We start from the raw sequence: 19,221 nt of genomic DNA, 5'->3' as shown, positions 1-19,221 counted from the left end.
GGTTTTTTGGGGATTTTGATGGTATTAAAGTTGATTAGTAGGGTTTGTGGATTGGCCAATTGGGATGAGACTCGTGTTTGGCTGAGCTAGTCAATTGAATGGATAGATTGGGGTGTGGAATTACTTAAATGCCCTTGTGAAAGAGAGAGTGTATATTAGGCTTTTTGGTAGGGTTATCGTAGTGTTGTTTTTTGGCTAGTTGTTACTCCGTATCAGTTTATCGCCGTATGTGATTACTAAGACTAGTTTCAATGGTGAAACTCAAATTTGAGTATTGAAATACAAAATAAATTGTTTTAAACTTCTAATGGTGATACCATACTCACTTCTCAATTTAGCAACTCACGTGAAGTCTTATTTTTCAATGGTGAGACTCTCTAAAGTATACAAATGTCACTTTTAATTTATAGCCTACCAAATCCATTTCTTTTTTAATATTAAATATTGTAAGATTAAAAAATAAAAATTAAAAGGTAAAGCTTAAATAAATTATAAAATATATTAGAATATTGACAAGGGCCCGTATTTTTTGCCAAATGAGACTCAAAGTTAAGTATCTAAACTTAGCAACTTTCTTTTGGAGTTGTTAAGTTTAGATACCAACTTATTAGTATATATTGCCAAAAATACTCTCTCTCTCTCTTAAAAATACTCATTTGAGTCTCACCATTGAAGATGTTCTAATAACTCTCGTATTATTCAAAAAAAAAAAAATTGTGACTACTCATACTTTACTTGTTTACTATTTTTTTTTTTTTTAATATAAGGAGAAGGGCCCTACCGGACCGGAATGTCTTATAAATCCTCCCAACCCGAGTTAACATGCTAGACAATTTGAAAGAGTGGGTGGTGGGGGAGAGGGGGAAGATAAGGGAATCCAACTCTCTCAAATTGTCACTAGTGGGGATTGAACCTCTAACCTCATGATTAGAAGATACTCTCCTTTGTCCTTTCCAATAAACCAAGCTTGACTTGGTTACTTTAATAGGGTGATGGAGATGTGGGTTGTAACTTGCAATTGTGATAATATATACTTATACTAATTTTTTTATTCTGATAGTATTGTTGAAGTTTAAGTGAGTACATAATTTTTCCTTAGAAAAAAAAAAGGTGAGTACATAATTTGAGTACATATTTAATAATTTTGTTAATTATTAGTAGGCCAATTGATTAAAGTTTTGGTAGTTGTGAGATAGATGGTAATCATCGAATAAATAAATTAGCTAACTACTCTCAAGCATTTCACATTACTAAATGAAAAGCCATATTTAATTTTCATTTTTTTTTTCTACAGTGTAATTCCTTTCTTATGATGTTCTTTTAATGTATCACTAGTGTTTGGCTAAGGCAATACCTCGAGTCATTACTTATGATTGATTATTAGAATATATTTTTATATATAGTTTAATTCAATATTCATATAGTCATTCACTACATATCTAAAAATATTATAGAAAGTATGATATAGCTTGGTGGCAAGACACTTAGTTTTGGAATTAAAAGTTGCATGTACGAATATTTGTGGTGTTTTATTTTACTTTTTATTTTGATTAGACCTTGCAATTTGTAATTATATATGACATTCATTTTCATGTTAATTACATTGTTGAAAAATAGCTTAGATAATTAAACAATCATCCTTTTTATAAAGAGGTTGAATAAGTAATGAGACTTAATTAAAGAGCATGGTAGATGATGCGACACAATAAGAGGTTGAATAGGTGACATAGCGTAATTAAAAGGGTCTACATACATGATTAGTATAGAAGATGAATCATGATCAGTATGCTAGTTAAGAAAAATTGAGGGAGAAAGTTTCACCCATTTCTAAATACTTCAACTACCGACACACCTCTCCAACTCTAGTCCTTTTCAAGTCAATATATCACCATCATTCTCGGCCATATTCTCAACTCCCAACCATAGAGTGCAACCTCAGTTGCCCCCAAAGCTAACCCCAACCCAATTATGACAATATCATCAGTGGCCCAATCATCATAATATTCCTCAATCACCCCTTTTCAGCTAGCCGCCTCCTACACAACCACCACTATGAATAAATCTCAATAAAAGACAACAAGAAAAGTCTTAATATTTTTTGAAAAATATAATTAATTCATTAATTTGAGAGTCTTATAACATGTACAAAAAATTTCAAAAGCAACAAATACATATTAATTTTTATTAGAATTAAATTCTTACTTTGCCAATACACGATCTAAGTGATAGGTTAATGGTCTGTTTTATTCAACTTAATTTCAGTTCAGTTCTTAATTTCCTTCTCTTATTAACAATTCATTTAACTCTATTCAGTTCAGTTCAGTTCAGCCCCAATCAGTTCAGTTGTTTTCAGTAAATCGGAACAGTCCTTAAGTGTTGAAGAATAACCCTCTCAAGTATCCCACATGTAAGTATCTCACATTGGTTGAAGAAGAGAGAGAGTTAATTACTTTATTAGGCTATGGATAGGGGTGTTAATGAGCTTAGCCGGCTCGTGAACTACTCGAGCTCGGCTCGAATTTTTTACAAACCGAGGCATGGCCATGTTCAGCTCGAAAGCTTTCGAACAAGCTTGAAGTATTTTTAATAAGTCTAAGAAAAATAAATAAACTTAGTTATAATATATTATAGGAAAATTTGACTTTTACTACCACTAAAATGCACCATTTTGATTTTTGCTACTCATCTAAAATTTTATTTTATTTTACTACCACCAAAAACCTAAAATATTGATTTTGCTACTACTTAACAATTCTGTTACTATTTCCGTTTATGGGCCCCACTTACTTACCTCATTCCATTCTCTTCTTCCTCTCTCTCCACGAACCTCCTCACAACAGCCCATCCTAAACCCCTAACCACTGTCCGGCAACATGCACCACCCACTCTCTAGCAACCCCCACTACACAATCATCAATGAACACTGATCATTACCATCAATCGGCAACATTATCACCAAGCACCAAGTAATCTCAGATTCTCGGCCATTACATTAATTGAAGAAATCCAGCCTCGAATTGAAATTGGTCGATTACAAGAAGCGTCGTCCTCTTCAAATCCCAATTAATTTGAAGATTATTTTTTCAAATCCCAACTTAAGTTGAATTAAATCGAAATAGGTCGATTAAAATTGAGTAACCAATTATAGTTGAATTGCAAGGAAAAAAATAAAAGGTAGTGGTTGGAGTGGGGGTTGTGGCGAGGTGATTGTGTTGCGGCTGCTGCTTGTTGCGTTGGGGTTGTATGGACGGCGGAGCAGCGCGGTGGAAAAATAGGGCTGTCGTGATTGTCTTGGTTGGTTTGTGGGTTGATACTGGTGAGGTGGTTATGAGTGGTGTGGTGGAGGATTAGCAAAAAATGGGGCAGCAAGTGCCAAGTAGGAGTTATGTTGTTGCTGTTTAACGGCTGCCGATGGCAATAAGATTGAGGGATAAAACTTGGTGGGATGGTGATGGTGGTCGATGTGGGTAGTGTTGTTGTCGAGGATGTGTAGGAGCCGGGAGGAGCATAGCTGCGGGGTTGTAATTGGGCAGCTCCACTGATTGTGGTGGCTGGGCTGCTGCTTGGTTTGAATAGGTGGTGCTACAAGGTGGCGTTGGTAGGGGAGCTGCAACTAGATGATGTTGTTTGTTTGCGGGGTACTGGAGTGGTTGTACACAGGGAGTCATTGGTGGATTTGTGTGGGTGAAGGTGTGGTGAAGCATAATGAATATGTGGGGTGGAGGTTAAGGTAAAAGCAGCAAGGTGAAATAAGTAGGCCCTACAAACGGAAATAGTAACGAAATTGTTAAGTGGTAGCAAAATCTAAATTTTTAGGTTTTAGGTGGTTGTAAAATAAAATAAAATTTTAGATGGGTAGCAAAAATCAAAGTGGTGTATTTTAGTGGTAGCAAAAGTCAATTTTTCCTATATTATATCTTAAAAATAAACATTATATTGTTATTATTTTCGAAGTTAAGTCGAGTTTTACAATAACTTAAACTTGATAATTTAAGCTAGAAAAATCTCGAGGCTCGACTCGAACTCGAGCAATAGTGTAATGAGCCAAGCCTAAGCTACCCAAGCTTGGTCTCGGCTCGGCTTATTAGAGTCGGTTTGGTTATATTTATGTTAATATTGTATTTATGTCAAGTTTATCTTGTTAGGAGTTTTAGGCTAATTAGGTTTCCTATTGTAATGTGTATATATATGTGATTATTATCAATAGAAAGGTAAACCGTTTTCTCCAATATTTCCTTCAGTTTAACATGGTATCACAGCCTCTCTAATTTCTTTAGAGATTTTAATCGATCTTGGTTTGTTCTTGGTTTAATTCCGCAATTTATTGTTTGATTGTGCTATTGAGGCTTCGATTTTTTTTACACATACACAAATTATTTTTCTGTTTTTTCTTGCTCGAAATTAGGGACTTCAGACCCTAATTTGTTCTCTGGTTTGGTGCGCAATTTATTGTTGCGTGCTGTGTTTTGGTGGTGCTCGTGCTTGAGTGCTGCGTTTGGTGTGGTGTTGCTGCGCGCTAGGGGGATGTTCATAACGCATTTTTTCACGGTGATTTGGATAAGAGGTATATATGGAGTTTCCTCTAGGGTACGGTACTCCGACACCTGGCAAAGTTTGCAGGTTGCGGAAATCTCTATATGGCTTGAAACAAGCCCCGAGACAGTGGTTTTCAAAGCCGTCTAGTGCTCTGTGAGGCTTTGGGTTTAAAAATTCATATGCTGATTACTCTCTATTTAGCTATGTTCAAGGCAGTGTTACTTTGCATGTTCTTGTATATGTCGATGACTTGATTATTGCAGGCTCCTCTCACGATGCCATTGTTTGGTTTAAAGCTTATTTGTGCAAATGCTTCTATATGAAGGATTTGGGTCTGCTTAAATATTTCTTAGGTATTGAGGTTGCTCGGAGTCCGGAGGGCATCTTTCTTTCTCAACGAAAGTATGCTCTAGATATTTTGACTGAGGTAAGGATGTTGGGTTGTAAACCTATTGACACTCCGATGGAGCAAAATCATCGTCTTGCACATGCTTCCGGTGAGCCGTTTGCTCAACCGGAACAGTATCGACGTTTGGTTGGTCGTTTGGTGTATTTATCGGTCACTCGATCGAAGTTAAGTTATTCAGTGCATGTTTTGGCACAGTTTTTGAGTGTTCTGCAGGTTTCTTACTGGGATGCGGCCGTTCGTGTCTTGCGCTATCTTAAGGGTAGTCCGGGTTAAGGTATTTTGTTGCGTCCTATGAAGGATTTACAATTGACGGCGTTTTGTGACAGTGATTGGGCGGCGTGCCCGTTGACAAGGAGTTCCTTGTCAGGTTACTTCGTTTTCTTAGGTCGTTCCCCTGTTTCTTGGAAGACTAAGAAACAGCCTACCGTATCCACATCATCGACTGAAGCCGAATACCGGTCTATGGCATTCACTACTCATGAGTTGAAGTGGCTGAAGCAGTTGTTGTTTGTTCTTGGTGTTAATCATTCTAAGCCTATGCAATTGTTTTGTGATAGTTAGTCAGCCCTGCATATTGCTAAGAATCCGGTGTTTCATGAACGTACGAAGCATATTGAGGTAGACTGTCATTTTGTTCGTGATGAGTTCTTAAACGGTAATATTTCTATCTCATATGTTTCGACTGGTCATCAGTTGGCAGATATTCTAACTAAGGCTCTTGGACGTCAGCAGTTTGGTTTTCTGTTACGCAAATTGGGCATTCGCGATTTGCATGCTCCAACTTGAGGGGGAGTATTAGAGTCGGTTTGGTTATATTTATGTTAATATTGTATTTATGTCAATTTTATCTTGTTAGGAGTTTTAGGCTAATTAGGTTTCCTATTGTAATGTGTATATATATGTGATTATTATCAATGGAAAGGTAAGCCGTTTTCTCCAATATTTCCTTCAGTTTAACACGGCTCGTTAACTCCCCTAGCTAAGGGGCTACTCCCCCTTATTGCCATATGGTTTTGAGATGGAACCTCCTTTAGATTTTTGAAGTGGACTATCTCTCTCTCTTGGTTTGCGGGTACGGCCCAAACCCGTATTTGACATGGTATTAAAGCCAGACCCACAAATCCACAATATGAGACCTTAAATGACTAAAGTTCACCGGGTCAAGAATAGGTTTATGTGAAGGGCAGTGAAGAAGTACTGTGGCCCGAAAAATCACATGAGATAAAGTTAAAAAAGTGACCTTACATGAGAGGAGAAGTGTTAAAGAATTAACCTCCAAGTATCACCACATGTAAGTATCCCACATTAGTTGAAGAAGAAATAGTTAATTATTACTTTATAAGGCTAAGAGGCCAGAGTGCCAAACCCGTATTCAACATTAAGTTTTTAAATAAAGTCTTAAACAAATTAAGTTGTGCAACAATAAAAACAAGAACCCGGATCTTAGATTGTGAAAGCAGAACAAGACACCCCTTACTCCATGAACCTCTTATTCCCTCGCTTGTCTACTTATTATTTCGTAAGCCAAACTCTAAACTCACCATGTGCATCGATTCCTACTAACTATGTTAAATTTTTGGCCTAGCAAATGCTAACACAACGTTTAGTTAGATGGAGTTGGTAAGAATATTGTGCTTAGTTCTAAAGGTCATATTTTAAGAACGTCATGACAACAGATTGATTTGATGGGGTATGCATCGTTGAGGGGAAAAGCAATTGTTCATAGGCTACAAATGGTGCTTCTTTACACCGGGAGGAAATTCATTATCCACAATGATTATTTGCAGGTAATGAAAAACTTAAAAGAGAGAAGTGCGACATTGTTTGATGTTGCTTCCTTTTATCTTGTTTTCATTTTAGCATTATCTCCGGAAATTGCTCCTTAATTTTCATATATTTATTTTTACAGGAAGATGTCTTAATTTTAAGGATATTTTTCCAGCCGATGATATTGTTCTCTTTGTATATGTATGTTTTATATTTTAACTCTTTTTCTTGATCCCCCTAACGAATTTCGTTAGAATATTTTAAGTAATGGGACTTGTTACTTTGGAACGTGTTTATAAGTCAAAATTAGTTATTGTCTATGTAGATGCCAATAATTATTGTAGCATGTAATAAGCCTTTGTTTATAAGTAAAAAACAATACTTTGTATGATTTAAGTTATTTGCAACCACTAAAATATTTATCCTAAAGGCAACGAAGATGAAGGGTTTGATTACCAATATATTTGAACCCTTGATTTCTAATTTGTAAAGGTAATTGAAAGTGATTTTAAACTTATCACTAATACAACCCGGTAATAAGCTTATAGTTTAGTAATTAAAATGGGGAGAAAAAAAAGAAAGAAATCATTCAACTAAACCAAAACCAAGAATTTCAAACCTAAATTATTTATTTTGTTAAAAGATTTTCAAACCTTTAATTGAAGCTTAAACCAAATAACAGATTAATAAACCAAAGAACTTTACCTCTGAGAACCACCTTCAATTTGCTTCAACCTTACTACAAAAGCATACAACAATTTCCCAATTTGTTAACTGGGGATTTCAAGTAACAATAACTCATCTATATTTATATTTTATTCCAATTTCACTAAAAATTAAATTAAAACTTAAAATGTAAAAAAAATATGATAAAGAAAGAAAAAGATAATAGTCACTCACCAAATCTGCATGCAAATGTGATGGAGGTGGAGCTATGTTAATTATAGGTAATATTGCATTGAGTGAGGTTAGTGAATTATGAATAAATACCAAAAACTCATTATCATCATTATTATGGGCAGATTTTGTAACCGAAAAGATGATTAAAGAAATTAATTTGTGGGAATTAAAGAGGGGAGATGAAGATAAAGAGTGCGTGGGATCGATTATTGTAGGTTTGCTGATGAAGGTGAAGAGGCCATGGATGGTGGATTTACTGTTAAAAGATATAGTAATATACATATAAATATGTAATAATTAATATACAATTACTACGTACCTAGAGTTATAAACTGTTAATTATAAATTATAAATTTTTAATTAAATAATTACTTTCTCTTAGAATTAATAAGATAATAGTACACACTTGGCATATATAGATTAAAATTGTGAACAGTGGCACAATGGATTGAAATAGTGAACACTTGGCACATTCAATTGAAAAAGATAATATAGGATGGAGATATGTGTGCATCTTGATTTGAGTTTTTAAATACCAAGTATAGATGTAATAAAAATGTAATTACCATCGTTTTTTTCTTAGTTAAAGGATAAAAACTTTCATAATCCATAAGGTAAGAAAAATATCTTGAAATGATATTTTATATTTTAATATCCCTCTTATACGGCCACATGACAAAGGTTTGACTTGATATAAAATAACAAAAACATTATTTTACCGATAGGGTTTTCAATAAAAACCTAATTTAGGTCATCACATATTTTGGGTTTTCTTCATTCTTCTTCTCACCTCCAAAAACCCCATCAACGGTCACATAGAAACAGAGCAAAGGTACTTCTGGGTTGTAAATGGCGGCCTCTCACCATTAAAACGACCCCGTTTTTGTAAGAGCTAACACCCAGAATCCTCTGTTACGCGGGTTTACTGTAAGGGTTGATTCTTGATCTTAAAGATTGAAACTTTGACGGTTGAAAATGGATGTTGGGGTACTTGATGAAATCATACGGCGGTTACTTGATGCTAAGAATGGAAGAACTGTGAAACAGGTTCATCTTCCTGAGTCTGAGATTCGGCAGCTTTGTGTTGCTTCTAAAGAGATTTTTCTCAGTCAACCTAATCTTCTTGAACTTGAAGCTCCAATCAAGATTTGCGGTATACTTTCTAACTAGAAGAAATAATTCATTTTTTTTTTTTTTGATTATCTTTCAAATTGTTAATTGGAATTTGAATTTATTTTGGGTGTAAATTGGATATCTTTGAACTAGTTTGAGTTTTGGGATTTTAATTCATATGAAACATGATTATATAAATAGGGATTTTCTTTATCTTTAATACTTGATCGATAAATTATTTTTTCGTAATTATACTTATAAAGAAACCCTTTTGTACTGAACCTTTTTTTTTTTTTTTTTTAATTATTCAATTTGATTTTGATATGGGTTGTTCTATTATTGGTGAGTGAGGGATTGTTTCTTAGATTATGAGTATGATGCATTAAATTGATGGTTTTTGAGCTACCAATTTGGTAGAAGTTCGGTTGTATATGTCTCTTATGCTGAGGAACAATTTTTTGTGCTACAATAGGGGGTTAGGTTGTGTGTTGTTGTACAATTGACTTTTCAGTGATTGCCCACCAAACCATGGCGCATGGTAGCCAGTATAGGCATGTCTCGCTTGTTTGATTTTCGTTTTATTGGTGATATACTGATCAATAACTAAAATTGAGATGATGGATGTTATGGAATATAGCGGCGACTTCTTAATTGTATTGAACACATTAAATAGCAATTTACGTTTCTTTGTGTGGAATTCTCCCTTTGGATAGTTATTGGGCTTTAAGTTGCATGGTTCACACTTCTTGCCAAGTTGTCATGTATGCTATACATGGAGCATGTTTATTGGTTGTTGGGTGAGAAATGGTGCTTACTTGAGTTTGATGTTTACGCTCTTTATTCCACCAATTTCATTTTTTATTGGAATTCAATGATTCCCTTTTCAGGATAGTATATTGCCTATTTGGCAAGTTATAATGAAGACCGTAAGGCTAATGAATTTATATGTAGTTTTGTAGACTTATTTCTTACAAAAGTACCTATTAAATTATTTTTGTTACTATCATCAATCACTGCCTACCACCTATTAAAAACATGACTGTAAGGTGCATGGTTAGGAAGGATATGGGCGTATGTGGGTAGGAACTAGGAACTGAAAACAACTAGTTGTTATGCAACTATGGGGTTTAGTGTCATGTGGTAATATGGTGACTGAAACCAATCTCTATGATGGGCAGTTCTAGAGTAAAGCTGTAAAGATAGTGGTCATGCTTACATTATTTGCGTCAAATATGTGGATATTGAGTGTATTAGTACATCACTACATGATTCACTTTGGAAAATGACTTGCTATCACACCTGTATGCTTAAGTGGGGGATTCAATATGTGGGAAATGTTAGACCTCATTTTGCAGATGCTTTTAATTTCATAATTGTTCAAGGTCTTTATTTTCTATTTTTCCCTTTCTTGAAATGTATATTACCTTTAAGTTACAAGGTTGATAATTCGGTTTGGCGTAATATGTTACTGTCAGTAGCTATCAGCGTAGGTGCGTAACACATAGATCATCATGTAGTGGGAGACTGGGAGGCATGTAGTTAGTTCAACATTTTGTATATATGCAATATGGTATTTACACTTGAGTGCAAAAGTTAGACTTCTCATGATGTGGGCTGGAATGCTATGCACATTATTGAACAAATGTATAAGATTATCTTTATTGTGCATTTATAATATGAGCATGCTTATTTTGCTGGTTTTGGCACTGTGTAATTTGAGCTCATTATGCTGCATGTTTTATTACCGTGTATATGTCCACAAATATTGGTGGAATATCTGTGCTATTATAATCAGACAACTTAACTGCTGCAAATCTTGGTTGTATGGAAATGCTAACAAGACTACTTGCTGTCTCAGGAGATATTCATGGTCAGTTTTCTGATCTGCTTCGTTTGTTTGAATATGGGGGCTTACCACCTGAGGCAAATTATTTATTTTTGGGAGATTATGTAGACCGTGGTAAGCAGAGCATAGAGACAATTTGCCTTCTTCTCGCATACAAAATAAAATATAAAGAGAACTTCTTTCTTCTTAGGGGAAATCACGAATGTGCTTCAATAAATCGCATATATGGGTTTTATGATGAGTGCAAGAGAAGGTATAATGTTCGCCTTTGGAAAGCGTTCACAGACTGTTTTAATTGTCTGCCTGTTGCTGCACTTGTGGATGAAAAAATCCTTTGCATGCATGGAGGATTATCACCTGATTTAAAAAATCTAGATCAGATCAGAAATTTAGCTCGACCAGCAGATGTCCCAGATCAGGGCCTTCTTTGTGATTTGTTGTGGGCTGACCCTGAGAAAGAACTTGATGGCTGGGGAGAGAATGATAGGGGGGTCTCATACACTTTTGGAGCGGACACAGTCTCAGAATTTCTTCAGAAGCATGACATCGATCTAGTATGCAGAGCGCATCAGGTAATTGCTCGGCATTATGATCTATTGCTTTTGCTTGATTTATAAATTGCCTGTAGAAGTGGGATGTAATATTGAGTTATTCTGTAATTATTGTAATAGTTGCATCCTTGATATTGCTTTTCATGTTTTTACTTGGCTGTTTATGTATAAATAAGGAGTATAAGAGGAAGCTTACTGATTGTTTACATATTTCACCTTCAATGAAATGGTGTATGCATTGTGTCTGTGTGAGTGCATTGTTTCATCCTCTTTTCTTCCTGCAGTTAAAGGGGTCTCTGTAGCGGTTTGCCTTTGTCTAGCGTTTAGGAGAAGAAGATAGAAACCTTAGGGAATTTATAAGATTTAATGATTAAGTAGTAGCAATTTCTTTTTCTTATCTTGGTGGATCACCTGAACTTATGAAGGCATGATGTTATAATATGGCGATATGGCTTTAGACTTAATTTTAGCAATTCTGCTGTCCCATCTAATATGGATGTAATTCTGAGATAAGCCTATATGTGGGGCCTTTATATTATGTTCGGTACTGAACTAACCCAAATAACGCGTTGTAAGGGTTGGGCCATTGAGGAGAACTGTAATTATCATTCCGTTTTATTTAGATGGCTGCTTTACTATATACAAGTACACTAGATAGCACTTGTAAGCACTTATGTAGTTATATTGTGTTTTGATTATATTTGGACTTGTTCATGATCACCTTACTATATGTGATATTAACTATCCTTGGGGAGTTCTCAGACAACTTCTTGGGAGAGTTTGCTTCATGGTAACATATACTACTCCCTCATAATATGATGCCCGTTTCTTATTTTTCATAGGAATTAAAGATAAGATAGTAGAGGGAGTGTGTAATGTTCTTAAATGTATGGATATTTTATATGGGAAAGGTAAAAAATTAATTAATGAAAAATTGGGAAAATGTAGAGTACTTTATATGGGAAAGGTAAAATATGGAAATATGAAAAACAGGAACGTCATTTTGGGACACCTAAAAAGGAATATAGGCATTATATTAGGAGAAGACGTGCTATTTTGGCTTTCTGACCTTTTTCCCTTGTGTTGTCCCTGACATATCTTTTTACCAAGGCTTTTTTAGGTCTTTTCTCGTCTGCTTCCAGAACATTTTAGCTAATTGTTCTATTTTCTTGTGTAATTGTGTTAGTTGTGACAAAATGCGTCCTCTGGCTCCACTATTTTAAAGTGTAATCAATTATCCTGGCTTGGATTTTTCAGTTTATCAAAATTTCCTGGTTTTGGTTTGTCTCTTTATCGCCTTCTTGAGGAGCTCTCTTCTCGAATATGAACAAATTTGATTCATCCCTTGTAGTATGAGAAAATGTGGGACTCTTACTTAGTAGGTTACTGAATTTAGGCGGGGGAGGGGGTGGGGGTTCAAGCTATCACTTGTTAAGTAAATTTCCATGCAAAGCATCCAAATCGAAGTAGGATACTAATGCCACCTCTCTCTCCTTGCTGGTTCACAAATTATCAGGTTGTGGAAGATGGTTATGAATTTTTCGCCAATCGCCAGCTTGTGACCATATTCTCTGCACCAAATTACTGTGGGGAGTTTGATAATGCCGGAGCCATGATGAGTGTGGATGATTCCCTGACTTGTTCGTTTCAGATCCTCAAAGCTTGTGAAAAGAAAGGAAAAATGGACTTTAATAACCATATGTTGAGACCTGGGACTCCACCGCGAAAGGTAAAACATGCTTCATTAGCAGATTATGTTGTACTTGTCAATTCTTATCAGTGAGCTCTACTATTGATCAGCTGTAACATGTTTGGTCAATATCATTGGATTGTCACCAGATTGGTGAGTTAACTTTACTAATACAAGTCTCCTGGCTGCAGGGAGGGAAAGGTTAACAGGTTCATTATATTCAGCTAGAAGCTTCCCTGTCAACTCAAAATCTGCCAAATTACACAAGCGATGCAATTGTCAACTGTAAGAGAGGCGACTTTTTCAGGATCATGTGTTTAGTCGAGCAATATTTGACCGTATTTTGTTGTAATAGCTAGTAACTAATGTTAGATCCCCCCTCCCCCTATTTAATCTCCTCTTATGGCTCAAGAGTTTTAATTCTGGAAGATAGCAGAAATGGGCAAGCCAAAATTGATGTTCAGATACTTGACAGTTGACACCAGTGGTGATTTCACTTGCTGCAAATTTAGTACTCCTTATTTTATTTTGAAAACAGTGATTAACCTGAATTTGAATTTCCTTTCACGTGGTCTTTGGATGAGTAGGAACAGAGATCGTTAATGCTAAGGTTTATTGAGACTTGGACAGGATGTGCTCCAATTGTTTTTTTGGCAAATAGAATGTGTGTGCGTGCCTGCCCGTAAAGTGGCAGGGTATGAAAGTTTGCTTGAGATGCATATCAAGCCATAACTATGATGGAGTTGTGGATATAATGCAGTTAAATTCGCGACAGAGCTGTGAGGGATCTATGGGCAATCAGTTTCAGTCTTACATAAGTCTCATCTTGTTTTATTACAACAGTGTTATTGCCTTCTCTAGTCTTGTTAACCAAACAAAATAAGCAAATTTCTATGCTTTATTTGCTGGTTTGATTTTTGCTTTATTTGTCTCAGTCAAGTTTTTACTCTTATATGTGGAATTCCATTGTCTAGTTGAATTGGATGCAGCTATTACTTCCATCTTCTTGTAAAAATAACAAAAAAACACCATTGCTTGAGCAATGAACAATAAGGCAACCTTTATTTCCCTTCCTTTTAAGTAAATGTCAAGCGATTAAAATCAAGGCAACACTTGGGTCACACCACGGATTAGAGCTGATAATACACGGCCATCCAGAATCATAGTATCGTAGTTTGATGTAAGCTTTATGCACAATTGATATAGCTAAATACTTCCATTTTCCATATTCCATTTATAACAATGTTTCTATACATTTCACAAATCAAAAACTAGCTACTACCAAATAGCAGGTGTTCCTCTTCAAGTGAGGATTCATCATCCAAGATTGACACCCAAGTTTCTGCTACCCTAACTACTTTGCCACCTGAAAAATCTACCACAGTGAATGCCCGAATTGAACCTCCAGAGCTTGGATACTTCACTCTAGGAACAATAGCAGCATTCAGGTACATGGTTTCCCCATCCATTGCTATCATCTTTCGAGAACCTCCGCAAGATAATTCTTTATGCATGTGCCCAAACACTACCAAAGGAATGTTATAGCTGGTGGTCTCTTTCAATTGCAAAATTGCTTGTGCTAGATCTGTGTTATAGCACAGGTAATTTAAACTCAAGAACTTAACATAAATAAAAATTAATCTGGACACAGATATAAAGGCAGTAATAGATAAGAACGCATATTACCTGGATCCCCATGATCTCCAGCTTCAGGCTTCCAGTCAATGCCACATATGTCATCTTTGCCAGAACCAAGACCTGCATCAAACAAAAATGCAAGTTTTAACAAAGCACTCCCTACATTTTTTGTATCTCGAAATAACACATTGTACTGAGTAGTTTACTTTTGTATCATAAAAATTGGGTCAAAGAAATTTGTAAATCCACAATGTACCATACTTGCTCAACGCAATACATATTTTGGGTGATTTCATGCAATGTAAAGTTAATTTGATATAAAGTTCCAATGGTATATACCATGGCAATTTGTTTAAATGAAAATTCTGATTTTGAACAAAATTTAATCGATTTTGAAGCTCAAATTTCAACACAGTATACAAATGAGTGTTATCAGTGATGAGCATATGCAAATTTACAGATATTATCAATGACTAATTTGGTTATAAACTTAAAGAGAATTATTATTTTATGACAAAAAGAGTAGCTAAATATTCATGGCCAAGTTTTTAAGCTCCGTACCTCTTGGCCCATTATGTGAGAGAAGTATAATGGAATTTTCCTTTGGAGTCTGTAACGCAGCCTTATAAATTTGTTCAGCACTTTCTTCCATGTTATGTACTCTATATCTGAAAGTACATATACCATCAATTACTACTACAATAGCTATCATGCAAAGGACAAAACTAGCAAAGAAAAATGTAACTCGTTAACATTCCATTTCACACAGATTATGCAACAATAACTTATGATACAACTAAAGCCTGCCATTATACTTTTGTACCTGGCCGTTATAAGCTTTTTCCTGAATAACTGATCGCCTCCACAAGAAAATGGTCTCCCACCTACAACACTAAGCTTTACCGGAGGGAAATCCAAGCAGTCATATCCAACATGTGCTTCACCAAGGTATTCCAGCTGAAGTTGAACTCCATCTTTCTCCTTCTTGGAGAACTTACTAGTAGACCAGGAATCATGATTTCCAAGTATTGCTCCTTTAGGGATATTAAGCTTCGCAATACTCTTTACAAGCTCAACATTCTCATTGCCGAAGTCACCTGTGAACAGCACCAGATCAGGCTGTAAAAATTGGAGTGCTTTGGAGTCATGTTCTAGTGTCCATTCTTCATGGATGTCTCCTATGACAACGATACGGAAAGAGGAAGACATAGATGATGATGATGATGATGAACAATAACTTTCATCAGCAGATGGCTCGAACAGAGGCTTCATGGCAGGAAAGAGCAAGACTTCCTGAATGCTTCGGGAATCAGTCACCAACATTGCTAGATAATCAATACCCAATTCCCAACTAGCAGAAGGAGGCAGCCCAAACTCAAGCGCTGTACAAGTCTCATCCAAAACCACTGCTCCACCATCTGATTGTGGATACTTCAGTTGATCAGTAAATCGTCGGTGCTGTACCATTGGATCATTTGCTTCAGTGCAACCATTGCAAAGCACATTTTTGTTCACAAACAACTTGAAATACTCGGTCAAGCCAGGCTTTGATCTGTGGCACTTGGCCAAAGGATGAATCATTTCTGGATAATCCATAATGAAGGTTGGATTTAAACAAGTTTCCTCCAAAAAATGTACAACCAGTTTATCTAGCAAGCGAGCTGATGTTAGTGGAGGCTGACATTTCACATCATATTTCAAGCATACATCCATCAAAAATTTGTTAGCTTCTTCACTAGCTAAATCTTGTGGTATGGATAGTTGAGTAAATTTCTCTAATTCATCTATCACATTAATCCCCCTGAAATTCAACAAGCAAAGGTTGTCATAGTGCTCAATATCCAAGAGTACGAATAAAATGATGCAGCCAGCACAAAAATAAACGGACACAATGTAACAAACCTGAATGGAGGGGTAAAATCAATCTCAATGAACTCCTTATCTGGGTCATTTGAATGACATTTGATAATGAAACTGCCAGTTAATACCTTCACCATCTCACTCAACATCTTTTCAGTCAGACACATCAGATCATTGTAATCTGAATATGCCATATAGAACTTGCAAGTGGTGAACTCAGGGTTATGTCTCTGGTCAACAGCCTCGTTGCTAAATTGCTTTCCGATTTCATAGACACGGTCTAGTCCACCAACGACTAGCTGCTTTAAATAAAGGTCAGGAGCAGTACGCATGCATAGCTTCATATTCAGCTCATTATGATGGGTCACAAATGATCTTGCAGAAGCTTCACCCCCATGACTCATATTCAGTATGGGTGTTTCAACCTCTAAAAAATTTAGATTGTCAAGAAACTTCCTCATATATGTGATAACCTTTGAACGGGTCTTAAATACTTCTCTTGTTTCATCATTCCACATTAAGTCCAAGAACCGCATGCTATATCGAGTTTCTTCATCATTCAGGAGGTACAAGTCAGGATTCCTTGTATTTCCCAGGACCCAAATTTGACTCTTGTTCAAATTAACATTCTCTGAAGGTTGGTCTCGTGTAGGCATTACACGGAGGCAATGTGATAAAACAACAAAAGACTTCGGAAAAATACTTAGCATCCCTCTCTTGGTTTTCCCAGGGAATCCAATTACACCAACAATATCAAAACATTTCACAGAAGAATGGAACTTGGAAAATTCAGCTTCTTCCAACTCAGAACTCCTAGTATCAGCGACAACCTGGACTTTGGCACCACCACCATACAAATCGTAGAAGAGAAGCTTTGATGAAGATGGGCGCTTGCTCATGATCCTTCCCGCCAAAGAAACCAGCACATCCTCAAGACATTCCCCATTGTCCAACCCACCATATGTCCCTATAAACTCAGCTATAGTCATCGTTACATTGAACTTATGAGGGTACGGATTGATTCCAGCAGCTTTCTGTGCATCCAGGAATTTCACCCTGCTCTCGTAGTATTGCTGCAGCATAATCAATTGGGAAAGAAAACAAATGCAACTTCACTGAATCAACAACAGCGAAATACAGCACCATATCATCTAATATTAACCAACCATAAAATTTTACTTCTACTATGTATATATCCTATATATAAAGTAAAAGGGGGTTTTGGGTGATAAATTTCACTTTTCCAAAATACCCCTCTCATTTTTGTTTTTCTTTTTTGTATAAAAATACTAAAATCCTTAAAAAAAAAAAAAAAAAAAAAAAAAAAAAAAAAACTACTGCCAAAAAAAAAAAACTACCATCTGAAAAGAAAAAAAAATCATTTGAAAAAAAAAAAACACGGAGAATCAAACTTAATAGATACGAGTAACTTATATTCACACGCACAAATGCGTCTCTTAGCTTGTACATATATAAAGCGAAAACTTATTGAACGAAAATCATAGTTATACACAAGAAAATATCACACATTCAATTCCCACTTTCAACTACATTTTCTAATATGTTACTACTTTCAAGAATTTGTTGCTACTTTTCTCGTCTCATGATTAAAGCGTTGTCTTATGAATTAATTCTAGACCCAAAAAAAAAAAAAAAATGCCAATTACATAGGGTGATTAAACAAAGTCCGAAAAACAGTTATTTCAAGTTCAATTAATCAAATATTATCAAACAATCATGCCTCAAAAAAAATGTTAACTTTATTCCAAAAATAATTAATTTTCAATGATAGAACATAATAGCAATGATATCCATAGTAAATTTGATCTTCTCATTCAATTTATTATGCTAATTAATGTAAAATTGATCTTGTCATTCAGTTTTTTATGCGAATTTTGACAAAATTAGGCCACAAGTTAATTAATTTGAAAAAACATAAAATAGGAAATAAAGAAAAAAAAGGGCAAAGTACCTTTGAACTTAGGGGAGAATGTGAGGACGAAAGAGGCATGGAGAGCGGTGGCAGTGAGGTTGCGGCGCCGGCGGTCGGCCGATGTGTCGGACGCCGGTTTTGGAGGACGAGTGGAGAAGAAGCGTGCGTCACAGCGTGGTAGTGGTTTTTCATACTAGTACTCCGTATGATTATTTTTTTTTAGAAAAATAATACTACGTAATAAAAAAAAAAATGACTTGAATTTATAATTTGTCAAAAAAATTAGGGTTTTTTCATATAGTAATTATGTTAATTTCGCTTTTTAACCTTGTGTCTCAACATATGTCATTTTCCACATTGTAACTCTAATTTAGATTTTGTTTCTATACGATAACCTTGTCGTAAAAAATTCCATTAGAGGGGCCACTTTTTATTTATTTATTTATTTTTTATCGATTTGTGCGTTGGAAAATATTCTATTAAAGGTTTTGGGGGTTATTTTGACGTTTAAGGATCCAAATTGAACTCATATTTCAAAAAAAAAAAAAGTGAATGCCTCGTTTTGTGTAATAAAACTTGAACGCTAGCTCGAAATTGGTAAAAAAATAAAGTAAGTGCCTCGAATTCACGACAAAAACTAGTTGGACACAAATCGATACATTTTTTATACGGTAACTCATTATGTGACATTGAATTCACAAGTTTGAGCCTCATCAATTATTATCTTAGTACTAAATTCTATTAGAGCTAGCAATCGTGTCGTGTCGTGTAATCGTGTTCATGTTCAAAATTATATGCGTTGGGCAACCTCAACACTAGCTTGACTCATTTAGTAAACGTGTTATGTCATATTGACTCGTTTAATTAAATGCGTCGAAAACCCTTAATACTAACCCAATTTTCCCGTGTCTAGTTAGTATAATGTAATCCTGTTATATGAAAACATATTAGCTCATAAATTATCGGTTTTTGTAGTCA

The 19,221-nt window shown here is 35.4% G+C and overlaps 2 protein-coding genes across 2 annotated transcripts; one reads left to right on the top strand and one right to left on the bottom strand.

The window, feature by feature from the left end:
- The first annotated feature begins 8,388 nt into the window (after positions 1-8,388).
- On the top strand, positions 8,389-13,377 carry LOC145567745 (serine/threonine-protein phosphatase PP1). Its single transcript, XM_081627111.1, has 4 exons — positions 8,389-8,765; positions 10,584-11,143; positions 12,639-12,851; positions 13,004-13,377. Exons 1-4 carry the CDS (start codon positions 8,588-8,590, stop codon positions 13,016-13,018), a joined length of 966 nt encoding a protein of 321 aa, XP_081483237.1. The 5' UTR covers positions 8,389-8,587; the 3' UTR covers positions 13,019-13,377.
- A 609-nt stretch (positions 13,378-13,986) lies between these two features.
- LOC145567743 (lysine--tRNA ligase-like) lies at positions 13,987-18,456 on the bottom strand. Its single transcript, XM_081627110.1, has 6 exons — positions 18,283-18,456; positions 16,353-17,383; positions 15,274-16,251; positions 15,012-15,118; positions 14,499-14,570; positions 13,987-14,397 (listed from the first exon to the last, which is right to left on the bottom strand). Exons 1-6 carry the CDS (start codon positions 18,433-18,435, stop codon positions 14,084-14,086), a joined length of 2,655 nt encoding a protein of 884 aa, XP_081483236.1. The 5' UTR covers positions 18,436-18,456; the 3' UTR covers positions 13,987-14,083.
- Between the last annotated feature and the right edge of the window lie 765 nt (positions 18,457-19,221).

Source organism: Chenopodium album, chromosome 11 (assembly GCF_948465745.1).
Source record: "Chenopodium album chromosome 11, dcCheAlbu1.1, whole genome shotgun sequence".
In the NCBI taxonomy this organism is placed as follows: Eukaryota; Viridiplantae; Streptophyta; class Magnoliopsida; order Caryophyllales; family Amaranthaceae; genus Chenopodium; species Chenopodium album.
Note: the sequence above shows the minus strand (reverse complement) of the source record. Positions and strands in the feature narration are given on the sequence as shown.